Source organism: Plecotus auritus (genome assembly GCF_963455305.1).
Source record: "Plecotus auritus genome assembly, chromosome: 8".
NCBI lineage: Eukaryota > Metazoa > Chordata > Mammalia > Chiroptera > Vespertilionidae > Plecotus > Plecotus auritus.
The window spans coordinates 64,445,220-64,467,673 of record NC_137782.1 but is presented as its reverse complement, the minus strand read 5'-3'; the positions used below and the strand labels follow the sequence as shown (position 1 = coordinate 64,467,673).

Sequence of the window (22,454 nt, the reverse complement as noted above, 5' to 3'; positions counted from 1 at the left end):
TCCCCGGCCACCAGGGGGCAATCAAGCCCGCTCCTGTAAGCGGTGGGTCGGAGCGCCTGAGGCAGGTCCCGCCTCCAGGCCCGCCCGGCAGATGGAGCGCCCGCCCGCTTTCCCAGACCTCTCCCCGACCCGATCTCGAGTCTCAGCCACGTGGAATTTCATAAGGTGCACCTCCTCCCTCCTCCTGGGCAAGTCCGCCTATTAGCGGGGTCATCGCTGCAGCCCCCTTCAACATCCAGTCCTCTGTTGGGGTTATCTCATTCAATCTTGGCCACCATCGCCTAAGGAGTACTGCCATCATACCCATTTCATAGACCCACAGGCTGAGAACCGCTAGCAGGGTCACCTAAGACCATCGGAAAACAGATATTTACGTTACGATTCATAACAGTAGCAAAATTACAGTTACGAAGTAGCAACGAAAGTAATTTTATGGTTGGGGGTCACCACAACATGAGGAACTGTATTAAAGGGTCGCGGCATTAGAAAGGTTGAGAACCACTGCGCTAGAGCTCTCTCTAAAACAGCTGATCTTGTGATATCTACCTTTAATATGTTACCTCAAGTCTGACCCCTTCTTATCTCCTTCCCCACTAGGTCCGCCTGGCCATGCTTCCTCATGGTCATTTCCACCTCTGCAACAGCTGTCTTTGTATCTGTCTGTCGCCCTGACTAGAAGGAAAGCTCCATAAAGTCAAGGACTTTGTTCACTACAGAATCCCCAGTGTCTAAGACTGTGCCTGTGGCGATCTGTTTCTCCCACTAGAACGTCAGCTCCTGGGGGCAGGAACTGCCCCCATACAACCCCAGTGCCCAGCACACAGCAAGTGCTCAATAAAACCCATCAATATACAGGTGGAGAAACTCAGGTCCAGGGGGAGAAAGCAGCTTGTCCAAGGTCCTCCCCTGAGGGCAGCACAGCCAGCACCAGTACCCAGCTCTCCTCCCGCCTGTCAGGCAAGCAGTCCCTTCTTTCCCAACCCAGAACACACAAGAGCCCAGGCCCTTTTGTTCAATGATCAACACAGTTTATTACTCCACTTTCACCTTCACACAGACTATTTGAAAGAGCTGGAACAAGTGTGGGGTGGGGGTTGGGGGAGGAATAGGTGCCTCTCAGGAGCCAGGACCCCCGGTTGGCTTCCTTGGACCAGGGCAGGGAGGGAGCATCAGGCTGTTCAATCTCTGGGCACCAGCTCTCCACGTGCACACGCACAGCAAGCCAGCAGCTCCTCACACATAAATACAGACACGCTTAACAAAAATAGTATATCATCTGCACAAGGAATAAAAACTAGTCTCGAATATGTACAGCAGAGAGCCCGGGGGGTGTGGGGGTGTGGGGGCAGGGCTGCTAGGCCAGGACCCCCAGGGATGAGACAGACTATGGGTAGAGCAGAGGAGAAAGGGAGGCCTGAAGGGCTCCTGGCCAGGCCATTCTGACCTGGCAGCCCGGCTGCCTAGACTGAATGGGGGTGGAGCACAAATCTGTTTGGCCACGCAGGACTGGCCCCTCCAGGCAGCCCTACATCCACCCTGCACACCAGGCTCTCCTTCCTGCCCTTCCTGCCTGAGGTAGGGAAGACCCTAGGGCTCCCATAGCTACTGCCTGTAGCTCCCCTTCACCTCTGGGCTGAGGCCCCTGAACCCCATGGGCAGCAATCCAAAGCAAAGATGCCACAAGGCTGATCTCCTTGCAGGAAGTGAGGCAGCTGAGGCCATAAACAGCTCTGGGGCACCTGTCTTGGGCGCAGTTGGTCCCTCAGTCACGGTCATGGGAGCCAGGGGAGGGGAAGAGAAGGGAAGCTGGGGTAGTGCTAAACTGCAAGGGACACCCAGGCTTTGGTATGGGGTGCTTCCTGCAGCTACAGCCCCCTCCTCCTGGGTTAGGCTGGCCTTCAGCCAGACACCTCTAGAGGACATTGGGGCTGGGGTGGGAGGGGGAGACTTTGGTCAGGTCAGAGTTGGGAAGGGGGTCCTGGTCCTTGTTTCTTTATCCCAAGCAGCCTGAATCCCTAACTAGTCAGAATTGGCCCCTAAGTAGCCACTGGAAGGTGGGAATGAATGAATGGGGAGCCCAGGTCCTAGAGGGTGGGGTGGGGATAAGAAATGATCAATTCTGAGGCCACAAACATGAAAACGAAGGCAATCTAGTCTTTCTAGGAAAAAGGGTCAGAAAACTTTCTAGCTCCCTGGCAGGAAAGCATTCTAGGGGAGGCTAAGAGATAAGGAGGTTCCACCAATCAGGTAGGGTCCTTCCAGCCGTCAGCCATGAACTCCCACATGCCTGCCAGCTTCCATGGGGCAGATGTTGGGGAAACTTTGTGGGTTTTGAGGCCAGGAGAACTGAGGTGTGGGGGAAGGCAGCTCTCAGAGAAGCATAGTAAATTCTAGAAAACTAATTGTGGGGGACCAGATCTAGGCCCAACCCTGTGATGTGTAGAGTGGCCATGGGCTGTATGTAGTGGTTCTCCTGGTGGCAATGGTGGCTGAAAGGAGGGATGTGGTGGGGGAAGGACGGGTGTGGGAGGGTGAGTGGGTGGTCAGTGTCTGGTCATTTCCGACTGAAGAGTGAGCCCAGCAGAACCACGCCAGCCACAGTCATGCCCGTCAGGAACCAGCGATTGAAGCGTTCCTGGCCCTTCCGGCTCTCGGCTGCTGCATTGTTCCCGTAGAGTTCCACAAAAGTGTCCTGCAGGGAGAGAGAAGAGAAGGAAAGGTGCTATTTGCATTCTTAAACAGTAATGTGGGTGGGTAGGAGAAGGGGGCCATCTTCATGCGATGGCCTTAATTTGAAAAACTGCTGTCATCCTTGCCTGCTCTGGGCCTGATAAAGGGTTAAGAACTGCCCTCCTTCTTGACCTCCAGTTGGAAATGACCAACCCATTTTATTACTGAGAAAGTGGATGTGAAGTAGGAAAAGAGCTTTGTTCCAGGTCAGACAGCTAGGAAATGGTACTCTAGAACCTGAGGTGGGAAAGAGATGGGCAGGGGCAGGGAATGACTGGAGGCCAATAGCTGGAGCAGAGTGCAGAAGGAAGGGATAGGAGAGATGAGGGTGCAGGGTGAGTGAGAGCTGGACCACGTGTGATCTGGAAGCCCCAGAGAAGCTGGAGTAGAGTCTGAGTGAGGGCAGGGTGGAGCCATACGCTTCCCACTGGTGTGATGGAGAGAGGGAGAGAAAAGGGAAGGTGAATTCCCAGGGGGATTCCTGGCAGAGGATGTCTGGGCTTTACCAGAGGCTCCCTCTTCCTCTGCCCAGGGAGGCTGAGCAGGGCAACGCAGAGACAACCACACAGGCCTGGGGTTGTCTATGAGCTCCAGCCCTGTTCCCACCCCTGGGGGGCATGACTCTGCCTCCAGGAGGAGGTGAGCAACAACTCTGGGCTCTGAAGCTAGTCAGGAGGGAAGCACATGATATGGGAGGGAGGGGCTTCGGGTTAAATTACCCAGCCTAGGGTGGAGCCGGCCTGTGGGGCAGGGAAAGGGAATCTTAAGAGTACCCTTTAATGAGAAGCTTCCCACCCCATTTGTCCTTTAATCCTCCCAACAATGCATCTAGCACATAGTTGGTAGCTGATAAATACATGAGTAGAACAAAAAGGCAGGCTGTCTCTCCCCATTTACAGAACAGGAAATTGGCCTCTGAGGGCCGAGGGACTTGATTTGGTCACCCAGCTTTGTCAGTGGTGGAACCAAAACCCAAGCCTAGTGTCTGGCACCTAGAAATCAATGCACTGTGTGGGTCTAGGGAGGGAATGAAATGAATTACTGGCTGGTTCCAGAGCCAGTGTTCTTGCCTCCACCAAGAGCTCACCCCTTGGGCCACATTTCCACCTGGTCCCAACTGAGTGGTGTCTGCTCCTCAGACAGGGCCTACCATCCCAGGTCCCACCCAGCCAGTTTGCTCTGATACTGACTGGCCCCACCGCTGGTCTTGATAACTCCCCTCAGTCCATGTTCCACGCAAATATTTTTAAAAACATAGATCATAGTACGCCTGTGCTTAAAGTCCTCTAACAGCTTCTCTCTGCACTCAGAAAGCCATTGTCTGTCTGTTCCTATCCCTGGTATACTAGCAAGTGCCATGTGCACTGAGCTGCCAACTGGACTCAAAGAAGCCTCAACATTTATTCAGTCAGTCATTAGGAAGGTAGCAATGACACATAAGCCATAGCCCTTACCAGAAAGCTTACCCTTCTGCTGGGAAAAGCCCCATTCAGACCACATCACTACAAGCTCTTAACCTTTCAAGACTTCCAAATTGTACCTGGAATTTAGTCCTTACCACAACCAGCAAGGTTTAGCAGGGCCTCTCCCCACTGCACACTCCACACGTAGCACAGCCTCCTTGCTGTTCCGGAGTAGCAGCTGAGCTCCGGAGCTCGTTGCTCTTGCTGCCTGGAGCACTTGACCCGAGAGCATCACCTGCCTCACTTCCTCATGGCACTCCTGACTCTGCTCAAATGTCACCTCCTCAGAGGCCTTCCCTGGCCACCGTGTCTAACATGGTATCCACCCCCATCTCTCCTATCTATCTCCTTACCTTGCTTTATTTTTCTTCTCAGCACTTTTCATAACCAGATTCTACACTTTGTTTTTGTTTGATTTATCTCCTGCACTAGATGTGGCTTGATGAGGCAGAGATTTTGTCGTTTCTATACACCCAGAACACTATCTAGCACATAGTTGGTAGTCGATAAATACATGAGTAGAACAAAAATACTGCATGTCTGCTAAGTGCCAGGCACTATTATCTCATTGCACCTTCATCATAATTCCCAGACTAGCGATTTGAAACTTATTTCACAGATGAGACAACTGGTTTACAATAGGGAAGGCCTTGCTAAAAGGTGGCAAAGCCAGGATCAGAAGTCAGGACTGCCCAGCTCTAAAGGGAGCGCTGCTACATTCCCGTGCGGGGCACTGGGGGGACCTGTCCTGTCACTAGTGCTGAATGGATTCCATTTAAAAGGATGTGGGGTGGGGTGGGGTGGAGGTGTCTTGGGCCTGGGGAGAAGGTACAGCAGCGCCAGCCTCTTAACTCTTGGCCTTGTTGCTGCCAGGCATGGCAGGTGTGGATATGCTTCCCTGTCTCTGCATCTTCATCCTGGCTAGCCTCCATTTTTGTTGGCAAAAAAAATTTTTATAGGAGTTTTAATTTTTCTGATCCGAAGCAAAGCAGGCCCAGGTGAATTCACAAAAAAGATAGACCTGTGATGGGGGGAGTCCTGGGCTGTGGGGAGGCATGGGAGAAGTGAGGTCCATGGTTATCCCAAGGGGCCAAATGTCCCATAAGAAGCCAGGGACATTGGGGTTGTAGCCAAAGTGGGAGAGGCCTGGCTCCCTCAGTGGGAACTTTCCTGAAGTAGAGGGCTGGCAGCCACAGGACATTTTCGGCTCTGGGGCTGGGTTGGAGTAAACAGGCTCTGTCCCTGCAAAGGCACAAAGCACTCACTGTCCAGGAACAGTCATTCCAGGGTGGAGGGAACATTCTCATTTCGGTGCCGTCAAGAACAAGGCTCTGACCTGCCCAGCCCCCACAAGCACATTCCTGGCCAGAATAACACTTCATCTCCACTTCAAGGAGCGCCTTCTCTTGGGGAGGAGGGAGCAGGATTTCCAAGGCTGTGGATTCTGCGAATTGCTTTTGTAGACAGAGCACCAGCAGAATGGGGCGTGCTGTTCCAGGGCGGGTGCCGGGAGGCAGTGGTGTGGGTATATTTAGCCCATGGTTCACACGACACACTTGGAAACAAACACAGCCATTTTCTCAGTGGGCGGCTGCTCTGGATAAATAAACAGGATTGCAAAGCAGCCCAGTCTGGAAAAGCAGAGATAAGCCCCCACTGCTCCTCAATGGCTCCCACTGGTTTTAGCCAGAGCTGGCATGGTGGGCAGAGAGGTGAAAGGTAAGGGTGAGTTGCAGGGAAGTCTCTGATGTCACAGAGGCTTTAGGAGACCCAGGCCTGAGAGACTCTGCATCCTCAGCGTGGGTTACAGCAAATGGAGGAAGTGTCTCTTTGCAGCTGTGACTGCTACCACAGGAATCCACGTGGGAGTTTTCAGGGCCACTGGGGAGAGGCAGTGGCTAATGACCCCCATGGGAGAATCATGGGCTACTAGCCAGGCAGACCCCACAAGTCAGTAAGGCCAACACACCTGCCTATTCTAGTGTCACACAGCCAGTTTGTGGTAGAACTTGGATAGAAATTGGGGTCTCCCAACTTGGCACTGGGGCCCTTCAGAATGGTGAGGCAAGAACCAGGGTCCACAGAAGTCAAGGCTGGGCCCACTTTCAAGGCCCTGACTCCCACAGTCCTGGCCACACACGAGGACTGGGCCTACCCCACACGCTCCTGAGTGCTTCCTGCCCCTGTGCCTTTGCCAACACTGTGTCCCTCTAACTGGTCACCCTTCTTGCACCTCTCTTCCTCGGTTAGCCAACCCCACATTAAAGTCCTGTCTTTCTAGAATCCTTCCCTACTAGTCCCTTCTCCAACTCTGGGACAAATGTCTCTTTTGTGCTTCCAGGGTTTATGGACTTTCATTCACACCATAAATATTTACCAAACACCTTCCATGCACCAAGCTCAGCTCTGGAGACACAGCAGTGAGCAATACAAACAAAGTTCTTGCTTTCCTGAAGCTTGTGTTGTAGTCTATGCATGCTCAACTGGGGTGATATCAACTCCAATGGAGCAAAATGAAAAATTCCTGGATTTTACAGTGGTTTGTGGCTCTCTGCAGTACCACAGCACATACCTATAGAGACACACAGTACAGCTGTGGTATTCAAATGTAATGGGAGGGCAATTAGGACAAAAATGTCTAAAAAGACTCCTTGGGGGGTGGTAATAAGGGAAAAAAAAGGTTGAGAAACACTGTCATAGTGGGAAGCAGAGAAGATAAGAAACAAGACAATTTCAGAGGTGATTGGGTTTTGAACACAGTAAGTTATGGGGAGGTGACAATGCCTGGGGGACTGATGTAGGTGGTAGAATGCTCGGAGATCTTTCTGGAGAAGTGAGGTTTGAGCTGGGATCTGAATGAGGAGGTGGAGGGGGCCAAGGATCAATAATCTTAGGTAAAAAGAGCATGTTCCAGCAGAAGCAAGTGCAAAGGCCCTGAGGCAGGAAGGAAAGGCAGGGCATCCCTACACCGAGGCCCTCTATCTGTGTGTCCAGTCTCTCCCATCAGTCACGGTGCCTCAGTGTAGCAGGAATCAATCTGATCCATGTCTGAAGCCAGGGGCCTATCCAAACCATCATGACTAACGTCAGCTAGATCTCTGCCCAGAAGCAGCCAACTGAATAATGCAATCCACCTGCAACCCTGCAGAAGCCAGGAAAAAGTCTGGTACAAGGATGTACCTACCCTTTCAGGGCAACAATACAGTTCCTGCTTGAACCTGATCAGCTCTCCAATTCCCATTCTTCTCCTCTCTCACATCCCATGTTTCCACACTTCTTCCTAACAGTATGACTGAGGTTACTTCACCTCTCTGGCTCCTAGTGTCCTCACTTCTCAAATAACAATAAAATAGTAACTGCTTCTATGGTGGCTACCTTTTACTACACATTTAAATGCTTTACCTGTGCCAGTCACTGAGCTAAAGCAATTTACCCTGACTGGGCCATATCCCTGATTACATGTACAATTATGGTCACTTGAGTGATTATTTTTTGTCCTGTTCCCCCCCCAGACAGTGTGTGGTTTTGTCACTACTATCTCCAAAACCTGGTACTGTGCCTAGAACACAGCAGGTGCCATTCTAAATGAATCTGGTGACCTGGCTGGGTTGCCACACCAATAGTCTGGCTCCAGTGTCTTTGCTTCTAACCTTGTACATCTCTCTGTCCACTTACAAAAGGATCATACTTCTTTTTTTTTTTTAATATATTTTATTGATCTTTTACAGAGAGGAAGGGAGAGGGATAGAGAGCTAGAAACATCGATCAGCTGCCTCCTGCACACCCCCCACTGGGGATGTGCCCGCAACCAAGGCACATGCCCTTGACCGGAATCGAACCCGGGACCCTTCAGTCCGCAGGCCGACACTCTATCCACTGAGCCAAACTGGTTTCGGCAGGATCATACTTCTTGAGGTCCCATTGTGGGCCAGGTGCATATACTTCTGTGACTGAAGGAGGTCCTCATTCTAAACCCAGGTAAACTGTGAGGCTCAGAGACACTGAGACCTGCGCTAAGTGAGTGGGAAAGCCAGTTTCAAGCCCAGCACATGCAGCAGCAAACCCCACTTTCTGGGCCAGGGCTATAGTCCTGAGTCCCTCTAGGAAGGGGAAGGTGGCCTGAGGCCACTAGCTGAATGAATGAGCTCTGGCCCCTGCCAGCTGAGGGGGAACTGGGTACCACAGGAAAAGGATGTGACGAAGACCAGGAGGGAAAGTGAAACCCTTCCGTCCTGGCTTCAGTGGGGAACAAGTGCCTGTGCCAGACGAGCCCTTCCTTCCTCTAGGGTGACCCAGGCCCCCTGCTTCCTTCCTGTGTGGTTATTTCAGGAAAGAAGTAGGTAGAGAAGAGGAAGGGGCTCCTAGTAACCCAGAGAAAGTGCCAGGGACACCAGGACTGTATCTTGCCCTGGCCTCGCAAAGCCCTGCATGGGCAGGCTGTGAGTCACTCCCAGTCACTTTCTGCTCCCAGCCACTTTCTGCTCCCAGCCTCAGTGTCCCTGGGAGAGAGGTTGATAAATGCCTGCTGATAGACCAATGAGGCCTTGTTAGGAGGTCCCTAGGAGATGGCAGGAAGGGTGGGTGGGGCAAATGGAGAGGCTTTATCACTCTCTTGGCAGGGTGTTGCAGGCGGAGAGTGGGAAGAAGTGAGGTTTGTGGTTGAAATCCACTTCCCCTGACTTACCCAGGGGACATGGGCCTGGATGTGGGCAACTCAGAGGGGCGGCTTAGTGGGGCAGGGACAAAGAGATGGGTGGCCAAACTCTGCTGGGCCTGACACTTCACTCTAGCCAGCCCAGCTGTGGGTGACATAGCAAGTCTCTCTACTTCTGAGCCTCAGTTTCTCCGGCTTTGACCCCACCCACAGGCGGCAGTGGTAAGATCAGGGGACGAAGGCACTTGGTAAAACAAGGTGACTTTGGTATTACTGGCTGAAGAGGATGTCATACGGGGCCCAAGCCATCTGGGCTTTAGGGGATATTTGAAGGCACCCGCACGGCAAACTTTGTTTTAATCTTTCTCCAACTCTGCCCTGTCAGCTGCCAGCCTCTTCTCTCCCTCCTCCTCCTCCTCCCCATTAGTTCTAAGAAGCTAAGCCTGACAGATGTGCTCATTTCTCAGAAAAGGAAGTGGTTGTGCCGGGAGGAGATAACACCTCAGCTGGGGAATTGAGAAAGCTATCTGGCCCAGCAGTGCGAGCGTGGGCTCTCCACCTCCTTCCTCAGCTCAGAAACAGGGTGCTAGCCTTGGAGGCAGAGATAATTCAGAATAGTATTTACTGGGGGGCACAGATGCTCATTTAGGGGCTCACAACATTCTTTCCTGGGAGTGATTGCTGATATTTACTGAGCACTTACCATGGTACTAAGAGCTTCACTGTGTATACAAATACACTTAATCCTCACAATAACCCCTTGAAGAAAGTGCTACTAATACTCTCCATGTTGCCCTAGCCGGTTTGGCTCAGTGGATAGAACGCCAGCCTGCAGACTGAAGGGTCCCAGGTTCGATTCCGGTCAAGGGCACATGCCTGGGTTGTGGGCTTGATCCCCAGTAGGAAGCATACAGAAGGCAGCTGATCCATGGTTTTCTCTCATCATTGATGTTTCTATCTACCTCTCCCTTCCTCTCTCTGAAATCAATAAAAATATATTTTTTAAAATACTCTCCATGTTACAGAAGAGGAATCAGGCTCAGAGTTCAAGCGATCCTCCCATGGTCATATAGTTCATAAATGGCAGAGTTCGGATTTGAGTCCAGGGAGTCTGGATCCAGAGCCTAAGCACTTAATGGCTCCTGACTGGCCCCTGCATGCTCATATGCAACAATTCCTGGAATTCCAAGGCCTGCCTCATCTCAACTCTCTTTCATCTCACCCTGGTGACTCCCTATTCTTTCATGAGTAGATAGATGATCACAGCCTTTCACTCTTCTCCCAGTATCTAGGGTGAGAAGGACCAAGGCACGCCCTTGACACAGAGACTCAAAAGTGACCTAACAACATACCCATCCACTTTCCATGGAATGCGCAAGCTCACCCCTAACATCTTCACTGCCCAGATGGGGTTCAGAAAGGTGGAGCACCCAGGTCACATGGTGGGGGTCTGCTTCACTCCAGATGGCCCATATCTGTGGGAGTTCACAATCCTCTCTAGGGCATTCTCTGCTTACACACTTGTCATAAGGGGCTCCTTCCCTCCCTATAGAACATTTAATTTTTGGACAGATCTATTGGAAAACTTTTCCCTTTGTTAGCTCTACTGGAAATCCTTGCCTCTTTCCTTCTATTTCTTCCCACTCCCGCCCCCACTGTCTGGGCCTTAGTTCGGCTCCTCTCTCCTCTGTTGCTCTTGTCCAACTCTGTCCCAGGGGCTGCCCAAGAAGGCAACACAAGCTGACAGAGGAAACTTTGGTGGCCTTGCTCTGGGCCCTAGACCAGGTTCTGCTCCTCTCTGAGTATCAGTTTCCTCATTTGTAAAATGGCGGCACTATTGGGTGAAACCAAGGCGGGTGACAAATTAAGTTCTATTTCTCTACCAAGCTGGACTGCCAGAGCAAAGAGTGGGCAGGTACCCAAAATAGACGAAGGTGTTTAGTTGTGGTTCTCATCTGTAAAATGGGGATTAAAAATCCCCATTGTACTTATTTTACAAAAACACTGTGAGGATTCAAAACATGTAAAGCTCTTAGAACTGCACAGCACATGGTAGATTTTGAGTAAATGGTAGCTATGTCACTGAGGCTCAATTTGAGTCTTAGAGCCTTCTCCATGGTCTGCAAGACTCTGCCAGGTTTCCTCAGCTTTGTCTAGGCCAGGCTGCTTCATTGCTCACATGCCATGTTCTGTTCAGCCTCAGGACCTTTGTCCATGCTGGTCCCTCTGCCTAGCTCTCTCCTACTCATCTCTTAGGTCTTAACCTACAGGTCACTTCTTCAAGGAGGCCTCCTGCTCTCTGTCTCCCAGTCTTCTTGAGCTCTCTCACCCGTTTGTTGAGTTGCTCATTTTTAAAAAAATACATTTTTATTGATTTTTTACAGAGAGGGAGGGAGAGGACTAGAGTTAGAAACATCAATCAGCCGCCTCCTGCACACCCCCCACTGGGGATGTGCCCACTACCAAGGTACATGCCCCTGACCAGAATTGAACCTGGGACCCTTCAGTCCGCAGGCCAACGCTCTATCCACTGAGCCAAACCGGTCAGGGCGAGTTGCTCATTTTTTTACCATTAGCTCTGTTCCCCCAGCCAAGCCCAGTCAGTGCTGGGCCCAGAGAAGGTACTAATGAGTGCGGCTGACTGGTAGACAGTGAGGAGGGAAGGGAAGAAAGGCCAGTTTTCTCTTTCTCTCCATCCCCATCATTGTCTGGCAAAAGTAGGAGGAGGACCTGAGACACCAGGTGATTGATTGGGTAGGGTGCCCAGGACTCCCCAGATACCAAGTTCTCCCAGGCTCAGGAAGAAGGACAGAACACTATTGGAAGGTTGTGGAAAAGGCATCTTTTGCATTGTGTTGAGGCAAAAGGCAGGAGGGACTGTGGTAACAACCTACAAAGAACAGACACTTGGGTTTCTGGGGCCAACCCCTTCCCTAAAACTGCTTCATTCTGGGATTTATGCTTCCAAATACTGTATTCCATAGTCTAAAGCAGCCACTCCCTCCTTCCTGCCCAATGTTGCATGCCATAAAGAAAACAGCACCGGGCTGAGAGTCAGCAGATGCAGGGTGCAGGTCCCAGTTCTATCACTTACTTGCTTGGGATGCTCAGAAAGCCCAAGACTTTTGGTATCTGTAAAGTGAAGGGGATCATCTCAAAGGGCTCCTACTAGTGCTCCAGCGTGAGGCGGATGAAAGTAACACACACACACACACACACAGATGAATGAGTGACACCTGGGTTCTCTCTCAGGGGTATCTAGAAGATGAAGTAATTAGTGTGGAAGGTGAGAGGTAACATTTTGGAGTAGAAGGACTTGTTGCCACAAAAGAGTCTGATCCTCCTCCACCTCTGCTGAGCCTTGCCCTGAAACCTGCAGGATTCTAAGGGAAAAGAACAATGGGTACATGTGACCCTGGACAAGTTTCTCAGATGGGCCAGACCTTGCCGGTCTCTGTCCCTGTGGCCTCAACCTCCTCACCCCAGCACCGCCTCCAACTAGTCCAGACAAGTCCATGGTATTTTCAGCCACCTTTATCTGATTGGAAATGTTTGGAATTCCAAACAGAAGGGAGTGGGAGCAAATCCGTGCACCACCCTTCCCTCCCCCTGTACATGTGCGAGCTCACACACATTCGGGGAACCAAAGCTCAGCTGAAGGTTCCTATGGGGCTTCATTTCCTACATTTCTGTCCCTTCTATCCTTTTCCTCAATTCATCTCCACCCCAGTCCACCAGCCCCCTTAAGGTTTAGAACAGCAAGATGCCTGAGATGGTGCCAGGAGAGCTGAAGTACTCTTCTGCAGCGGGAGATGTTGAGCCAGGGGCCACCTGGAGGTTTGTTATTCACAGTCAACACTCAGAGCACCAAGAAACTTCAGATGACCACCACCATCATGACCACTAGGAGACCCAGAAATCATGTGTCATAATCTGTGGTTCACAGAGATGTGAACTGAGATCCAGAAAAGCTGATGGGACTCCCCCAAAAGGCCTCCTGACCCCTGGAGTCTGATAGTGTTGGTTCCAACCTCAGCACTGTGACTGCCTAATTGTGGGACTTGAGGCAAAACTCTACCTCTTTAAGCCCGGTGTCCTGTCTATAAGCAAGAACACTGTACTCCACAGGCTTGGCAGTAAGAATTAAATGGTTCATGGAAAGTACTCAATAAATGTTCGCTGGTGTTTTTTTTAATAGCTAAAAATGAGTTGGCACCATTGGTGTATCTCACTATTTGTAGCTACAAATAAAAAAGTAACACCTAATATTTACTAAGCCCCTGCTTGATTCTCAAAATCTCGTAAGAAAAGTTGTCCCCATTTTACCAATGAGAAAACTAAGATCAGAGAGGTGATAAAACTTTGCCTGAGATCACTGGTTACGGAGTAAGAGTGTGTGACTCCAAAGCACATTAAATTTAGCCAGTGCAATAGGATAGACGCAGGAGGATGTTACTAAACTCCCCTTGGCTTCCCCATTTCACCCACCCACCGCCCACTAATTACTGAGGTTCGGCTACTCTTGAGCCCTGGAAGTCAGAAATTACTTTAAGGACAGGGAAGAGATATGCCCCCTGGATCCCTGAGGGTTGGGAAAGGGAGAGATGTGCTGATGGCTGCTCTATGCTTCTCCCAACCCCCAATCCAGCCCTTGCAAGGCCACCAGTCCTTGCAGAGAGGGTCCCTCTCACTACCTGGTCATTATCTTGGAAATAAAAGTGATGCCAAGTAGCTTTGGTAAAGCTGTTAGCTTTGTTTTCTAAGGCAGACCATAACCCCTTTGTGGGTTGACTGTGGGGTTGCAGGAAGGACCACACAAGCTGCCCTGCTTAAGCTCTGAACTCTCATTCATTCCATAAATCTTTATTATTAAGTGCCCACTAAATGCCAGGCACTATGCTAAGTGCTACGGATAAAGCAGTGACTAAGTCAGATGAAAATTCTTACCTGCATGAGTTTACAATTTAATGGAAAAGACAGGCAATAAATGTGTCAGATGGCAATAAAGGAAAAATAAACGAGAAAAGAGGTTAGAGAGAAATATGGAAGAGGGCAGGATTAGAACCCATGGTCAGGGAAAGTTTCTTGAGGAGGTAACATTTAATCAGAGCCCTGAATGAAGTAAGGAAAAAGGCACTGTAAGGATCTGAGGAAAGGCAGAGGGAATAGCAAGTGCAAAGGTCCTGAGGTAGGTTTATACTTGAGGTGTTCTAGGAACGGAAAAGACACCAGTGTACAGTAGCTGAGGCCGAGTGAATCAAGGGTAATGGGGTGTGGCAATAGTTGAAGGCCAGATTGTTCAGGGCCTGAAGGCCATGGGCTTGTCCTTTGAGTGACAAGGGAACACTGCAGGGTTTTGAGCAGTGGAGGGTCATAATCTGATTTTTTTAAAAAAAATACAACTTTATTGATTTCAAAAAGGCAGGGAGGAAGGAGAGAGAGAGACAGAAACATCAATGATGAGAGACAAGAATCATTGATTGGCTGCCTCCTACATGCCCCCTACCGGTGATCGAGCCCAGCAACTTGGTCATGTGCCCTGACTGGGAATTGAATCATGACCTCCTGGTTCATAGGCCGATGCTCGCTCAACCACTGAGACACATCAGCTGGTCCTGACTTTGATTTTAACAGGATCTCTCTGGCTGCTGGGTGGAGACCTCCAGGGGCAAGGGTGGAAGTAAAAGGTCTGGTGAAGAGCTGATCAGTCATCCAGGAGAAATATGATGGTGGCTTAGCCAGGATAGTGACAGGGAAGCTGGTGAGAAGCAGACAGACCCAGAATTTATTTTTAAAAGTAGAACTGTGCTGCCCTAACCGGTTTGGCTCAGTGGATAGAGCGTTGGCCTGCGGATTCAAGGGTCCCAGGTTCGATTCTGGTCGAGGGCATGTACCTTGGTTGTGAGCACATACCGAGTAGGGAGTGGGCAGGAGGCAGCTGATCGATGTTTCTCTCCCATCAATCTTTCTAACTCTCTATTCCTCTCTGTAAAAAATCAATAAAATATATATTAAAAAAAAAAAAAGTAGAACTGTACTGATAGGATGTGGACTGTGGGAGCTGCTTGTCACTCTGGCCTTGTTTCTCATTTACAAAAAGCTGAGGAAGAGCCTTTGAGCATTTTTTCCCAGCTTGATAACTATGAGAACCCTACGGAATGAAGTAAGACAAAACCATTTCCACTCTCATTGAGGCAAAGCCAATTGCTCCCAGGCCCCAAAGGGTAAATGACAATAGGAAAAGAAGGGAGGGGCTGGATAGAGACAAAGGGAGGGCAGGGTCTGTCTGGGCTATGACTGCCCACTTTTAGCAAACATCACTGGAGTTCCAGGTACCTGCGGGACCATGAAGAAGCCAGGCCTGGGATGAGGGTGGAGGCAGAGATAGCTTGCTCTATATTAGGAATGAGAGGACATCAGAACGTGTTGTCTCCAGGGCCTACTAAGCAGAAGGTGCTCAGTGACTGAGTGAGTGAGTGAATGAGGCAATGCCAGGAGGCCAGGATGTGAGCAAGAACTTCCCAAGTCCTTCCAAATTAACAAGAGGTAAGCCTGGAGCAAGGGATTCCTTTCCTGTCATTCCTTTTCCATCTATTACATTCTAGGCTGAGTCTCAAGTTCCCATTCTGACTACAAGGTCTGAAATAACCAAAGCCGAATTTAAAGCTAGAAGGGAGGACTGACACATCTAGTCCATCCTATCCACAATTTCAGCCATCACTGTGTTGGCCTTATTAATATATCACTATTATTATTAAATTTTTTTCTACCAATTAACCCACTTTTTAAAAATTGACTCGAGGGGGAGGGAGGGGAGAGAGAGAGAAACATTGATGCAAGAAATATTGATTGGTTCCCTGCTCTACGCACCCCGACTGGGGACCGACCCACAATCCAGGCAGCTATCTTGCGGTGCATGGGATGATGCTCAACCAAATGAGCCACAATGACCAGGGCTCAATTGACCCACTTTTAAAAAATGTAAATAAATGTACTGAAAATTCTTAACTCCCCCTCCCCCCAAACTTTTCTTTCTGTATCTTTTTTTTTAAAAATATATTTTATTGATTTTTTACAGAGAGGAAGGAAGAGGGATAGAGAGTTAGAAACATCGATGAGAGAGAAACACACCTCCTACTGGGGATGTGCCTGCAACCAAGTTACGTGCCCTTGACCGGAATCGAACCTGGGACCCTTCAGTCCGCAGGCTAACGCTCTATCCACTGAGCCAAACCGGTTTTGGCTCTTTCTGTATCTTTACCCTTTTTAGCAAATGGTAGTAGTTTCATCATTCTAGGTGCTAAAGCCTGGAACACCTTGAAGTCATCCTTAAAACCGCTCTAGCTTTGAAATGTCAGCAAATTCCATTGGATCTCTATTAAAAACTGATCCAGAATCTACCACTTATCATCATCTTTATCACCATCATTTGGTCCAAGTCAACATCATTTTCTGCCTAAATTGTAATAGCTTCCTTATTGGTCTCCCAGCTTTTTACCTCCTGCTATGGTTCTTCACCAAATAGCAGCCAAAAAGTGTCCTTCTAAAAGCAATCAGATCCTGTCTGGTCAAAACACTCCACTGCCTTCCCATCTCACTCAGAGTATCTCTCCTTGGCTCACACAAATCTTCACCTTCTACCGCTTTCTCCTCTGCTCACTCTGTTCTAGACACACATCTCCTCTGCTCTTCCTCAAACATGCCAAGCACACCTTTCTCACCTTGGGGGTCTCTGTACCTGTTCCGAAGGGTCTGGAATGTTCTTACCACAGAGTGTTACATGGTTTACTCCCTCAGGTTATGCAGATCTCTCCACCCATGACTCCTCCTCAGAGAAGCCTCTCCCTTTTACTCTTTATTAAAAAAACAAATACTTGCCCTGGCCTGGTAGCTCAGTGGGTTAGAGTATCGTCCTGATACACCAAGGTTTCAGGTTTGATCCCAGGACAGGGCACATACAAGAATCAACCAATGGCCCTGGCTGGATGGCTCAGTTAGTTGGAGCATGGTCCTGAACACAAAAAAGGTTGTGGGTTCCATTCCCGATCAGGGCACATACCTAAGTTATGGGGCATGTACAGGAAGCAACCAATCAATGTTTATCTCTCACAATGATGTTTCTCTTTCTCTCTCTCCCTTCCTCTCTTAAAAAAAAAAAAAAATCAATAAAAAACCTATCTATCCTCAAGTGAGGATTATAAATTTTTTAAAAAAAGAGTCAACCAATGAATGCATAAATAAGTAGAACAATAAATCAATGGTTGTTTTTTTTCCTCTCTCTCTCCCTTCCTCCCTTTCTCTCTCTAAAATCAATAAGTAACAAAAAATTTTTAAAAAGAAAAGAAAAAACAAATACCAAGAGCTGCCTAGTCACCCTCCACCCCCACCATCATTCTCAGTCTTTTTATAATGTAATCTCCATGAAGACAGATATCCCTAGTGGCTAGAATAGTGCTAGCCACTATTCTAGGTAGACACTGAGTATTTGTTAAATAAATACATAAAATGAAAAGGAAACTTATATTACTACCATAAGTAGAAAACCAGTATCATTTGCCACAGATGAAAATCAACATAAAATAAAACATTGACTATTAAAATAAAAATATGTCCATTTGCATATCAACTATACATTATCTTGAAGACCAGTGGTTCATAAACCAATCTTGGTCCCATGTTTTTATTGGTCCTTTACAAAGGAGATAAGTGAGCCCTGGGGCAGGAGAAAGCTCAGAACAGAATAGCCAGCCAATTGGAGGTCAGTCTAGAGCAGCCACACAGGCACCCCTCTTGTGCCTTAGAACCATAGCCCTGCCCACTGGGGGGTGCAGACAAAGGGAAGAATGCAGCTAGGTTGAACCAAGAGAGCTTATCTGAAGGGCCAGGAAAGCTCTCACCTGGGCCAGGCACAGAACTGGCAGCTCTGCTGAAGAGAACAAAGGCCAAAGAGGAGAGTGCTAGGCTGGAAGAGCCTCATGGGGCTGCAACGTAGGGGACAGGCACACAGAAACCTGTAGGTGAGGCCCATGGAGACCAGACAGCTGAGAACAGAAATGAAAACAGATTAGGTCCCAAAGGGTCCAAAAGGGTGGTAGCATTAATCCCGTAAACACCAGACAGGCATTGGGGTTCAGGTGCAGGCCTGGGGGCACAGCTGAGCTAAGGGGGAGGATGGGACCTTTCCAATCAGCTCCATCTGTGATGATGACTCTAAGCTGAGCTGAATCAGACATTAAGAGGGAAAGAGACAGAGCAACCCTCTTAGTCCCCACATTGTAGATGACCTCTTCTAGCACACTCCTAAGTCCCAGCTAGCTTTGCCTACATGGACTCTTGAAGATTCGATCCGTTTGGAGGGGAACATCCTTTTCCCATCCCCATGAGGCTCAGCAAACATGGCTGCAGGTGCAGGAGGTAAAGCTAGAGCTGTTGTAACTGCCAGGCCAATAATGTCTAACCTAAATCTCCATGGTTGGTTGCATGCAAAGAAAAATACCAGGGATTTCCGTTGTTGTTCACCAGATACAGCTGCCAAGGGAAAGCTGGGCCTTCTGAAGGCCTATTGTGAGAGGGGAGAACAAGTGCTGAGCTAGCTGGAATAGGCGAGGGGCTGGTCTATACTTTGTCTTTGAGGACCTCCCTAGATTTTAGAGACTATCCAATTTTTATCTTTTTTCTACCAAGACCTTCCACTGAAGCCCTACCCACTTCTAGTATATTATCCTTACTAAGAAATGAGAGAGAGAGAGAGAGAGAGAGAGAGAAGAAGAAGAAGAAGGAGGAGGAGGAGGAGGAGGAGGAGGAAGAAGGGGGAGGGGGAGGGGGAGGGGGAGGGGGAGGGGGAGGGGGAGGGGGAGGGGGAGGAGGAGGGGGAGGAGGAGGGGGAGGAGGAGGAGGAGGAGGAGGAGGAGGAGGAGGAGGAGGAGGAGGAGGAGGAGGAGGAGGAGGAGGAGGAGGAGAAGAGGAGAGAATGAATGAGATTGTATTTGGGGGGAAAATTCCCCCAAACCAGTTGTTCTGTTACTGGCATTTGGAGTGAGGATTTAGATTTGCATAGAAAAAAGGTAATTTGGAAGTTTTGCCTGGTAGTGTAAAAAGACCAGTGGGCTTACACGTGCTCTGTGGTAGCTCCATCTGGTAATGGACATGTAAATTAAGCATCCTGGGCCTCACTTTTCTCATATGTCAAGTATGGAGGATGGACTAGATGATGGATCTCTAAGGCCCTCTCTCTAGCTAGAAAGTGCACTGATCAATCCCTAGGCTTTTACCCCATGCCATCTCAGGGAGCAATGCTGTGTAAGGAAAAACTAGCAAGCTCTCTTAGGAGACCAGAGACCCGAGTTCTAATCCCAGTGTTGCCGGTTATTAACTCACTGTGTGATCTTGGGCAAGTCACTTCATCCCTGGGGGCACTGCACTTTCTTCATACCTAGAATTTTGACGTTATTATGCCTCCCTTATGCTGTCCACTCCTTAGCATATGCTTGCCTCCCAAAAGTCCTGTTCTTTACCTGGAATCACCCAACTTGCACACCTTAAGATCTTAGAGAGATGGAGGAGGTGGGGTTCAAACCCAGGTGTGTCTGATTGCAGAGCCTGTGCTCTCCCACTATAGAAATGTGAAGAGAGCATGGATGAGACTTAAAATCAAAAGACCTCAGTTCCGTCCATGGTAAGGGGATGACCTCCTCTACCTCCTAGCATAGTCGGAGGCTAAATGAAATAATGTATTAACACAAAGAAGCACAGGACAAACCTTAGTTAATAATCATGTGCTATGACTTTGTGGCCTAAGCCTGTTTTTCCCCTCATCTGAAAGGAGAACAGAAGGCACAAGTTGTAATACCTTAGGGATATTATGGCTCCACTTCTTAGACTTTTGTCCTACAACATCTCAGCCTCTCCCTTCTTGACCATATCTGATCTATCCTTCCAGACTCTTTACCTAGAGCTTCCAGGCCACCCAACACAGAGCCCAAAGTGCTCTCCCTTGAGAAGCTGTGGAGGGGGGTTCAGAGTCCTAACTCTGACACTTATCTGCTGTGCAACCCTGGGCTGATCATGTAAACTCTGAGTCTCAGGGTCCACATTTATAAAAAGGGCATAAGACTGACCGACCCTATAGTTCTCCAAAAATGTTTGCTACTATTATGATTGTCATGCTTCCTCTCTTCTCTGAACACTTCTAACCCTTAGTCTTTTCATTTACTTTAGTATTTGCAGTCTCATGATCTAAGTTGTTGTGCTAAGCCTGTACTTTATACTTCTCTCCCACTGGAGTGTAAACACATGACAAGTGTTCAAAGAGAACCTGTTATATGATTGGGAGATTGGGCCTTTCTGAGGCAGTATCAGTGAGGGTCATCACCAATGATCACCCACCAAGCCTCAGGCATCATGTAGCAGCCCACTCTGGCTCCTCTGTGCAAATTAGTGGGGTGGAGGATATGGGGTAAATGGAAGCTACAGGTCCTCTCCTTTAAAGCAGTCAACGTGAGGTAGAGAAGCCAGATTCACACTCTGGAGAAGCCAGACTCACAAAAGAAAAAAAATAGAAGCCTGGCCAGTGTGGCTCAGTGGTTGAGCATTGACCCATGAACCAGCAGGTCATAGTTCGATTCTGGATCAGGGCAATGCCGGGGTTGCAGGCTCGATCCCCAATAGGGGGTGTGCAAGAGGCAGCTGATTGATGATTCTCCCTCATTACTGATGTTTCTCTCTCTCTCTCCCTCTCCCTTCCTCTCTGTGAAATCAATAAAAACATATTTAAAAAAAAAAAAGAAGAAGAGACAGAGAAAGCCCAGGAAAATCCATGGAACCAGAGTGAGTGAAAAAGGGCTTCTGAGTCTAACAGATTTGGATTCTATCCTTATTAGAATTTGACCTTGGAACTATTATTTAACTAGTTATACTCTCAGTTTTCTAATCAGGACAATAATGTTTCCCAAGCAGGATTATTGTGAGCGTTAAAAAATATAGCACATGGTTAAAAAATATAGCACATGTGAGGGTTAAAAAATATAGCACTTTTTACAGCATCTTCCACATGGTAGGACTCAATCAATGGCAGCAACTATATTGTCATTAGTATATTAATCATAGATAGGTTATGTCTATGGGCCCTCTGATGCCAATAGATGAATACCAAGAACCAGTGACATGGCTCTCTATAGCAACTGGAGTTCTGGATGGAGAAAGTTCTCTTGATGGAATCCTACTTAGATTTGGAAACTCTATGGAAGGAAAAGAGGTAACTTTATCTAGATCATAGGCCTCAGATCAAACACATGTAGGTTTCCCCCCCTGGAGACTACACTCCATAGCTTTCTGGATGTGTGTTCTTTTGGCCAGTTATTCTCAGAGAGCCTGATTTCTCATCTGTGCTAGACTCTAAGTCCATATGTTATTTCTCTTGAGAAGCAGTCTCAAGACTGCTCTTTAAGAGCATAGGTGCTAGAGGCTTCAAACCTGGGTTTAAATCCCATCTATGCCACCTAGCCAATTTGGCTCAGTGGATAGGATGTCAGCCTGCAGATCTAAGGGACTCAGATTCGATTCCAGTCAAGGGCACATGCCTGGGTTGTGGACTTGATCCCTAGTGGGGGGCATTAAGGAGGCAGCCAATAAATGTTCTCTCTCATCATTGATGTGTTTGTCTCTCCCTCTATCTTCCTCTCTGAAATCAATAATATACATATGGAATCTTAAAGAGGAAAAAAATACACATAACTATTATACCATTATCCTAAGATTTGAAAAATCCAACAGAAATCTTGGAAGGGTTTTAAATGTGATCATAACACTTTCCCAAAGAGGGCACCTTTGTTCAATATGAAATATTAATGTGGTATATATAATAAGCTCTAGGTACAACTCAACTTATAAATAATTCAGATGTGTAGACATTTAAAACCTACTGAAATAACGTTTATTCCACCAAGAAAAATACTAAGGTAACATGAGAGTCAATTCCAGATCTATTAAAAACTTAAATATGAAAGACAAAACTCTAAAACTTTTAGAATATAAACAAATGTATTTAGGATCACAGGTTAAGAAAGGATTTCTTCAACAAAATATAAAAGGTGTGAATCATAGAAGACAACACTCAACTACATTAAAATTAAGAAATTCTAGTCATCAAAAGACACTACTATATAAAAAGGGAAAAGACAAACTACAAACTGAGAGCCTATATTTGTAACATGTGTAGACAAAAGATTAGTATTTAGAATACATAAAGAATGCCTACAAATCCATAAGAAAAAAAAATCAAAAGAAAACAGAGCAATGACTTGAACAGGTATTTTACAAAAGAGGAAACATGAATGGTCAATAGATGTAAGAAAAGATTCTCAATCCCACTTGTACTCTTGAGAAATGCAAAACCAAAACAACAAGATACCATCTCACATCTACCAGTTCTATAAAAAATTTAAAGTGTGACCATATCAAGTATTAAAGATATAAAGCAATGAAAACTCATGTGCTGCTGGTGGCAGCATATATTCTTAAAAACACATAGAAAAACAATCAAGCATTACCTTCCAGCAAGCAATGTGTGACTCCTGGGTATATACCTTACAGCAATGACTCTCAAAGTG

At 47.9% G+C, this 22,454-nt stretch overlaps 1 protein-coding gene across 4 annotated transcripts in view; it reads right to left on the bottom strand.

Moving 5' to 3' along the window:
• Positions 1–1,006: 1,006 nt before the first annotated feature.
• Positions 1,007–22,454, bottom strand: part of BCL2L1 (BCL2 like 1) — a 48,013-nt gene continuing 26,565 nt past the window's right edge. For all 4 annotated transcript variants that reach the window (XM_080683169.1, XM_080683171.1, XM_080683168.1 and 1 more), the window contains exon 3: positions 1,007–2,692. In XM_080683169.1, the coding sequence (XP_080539295.1) occupies positions 2,555–2,692 (138 nt within the window). In that variant the 3' untranslated portion in view covers positions 1,007–2,554. The remainder of the gene's footprint in view (positions 2,693–22,454) is intronic.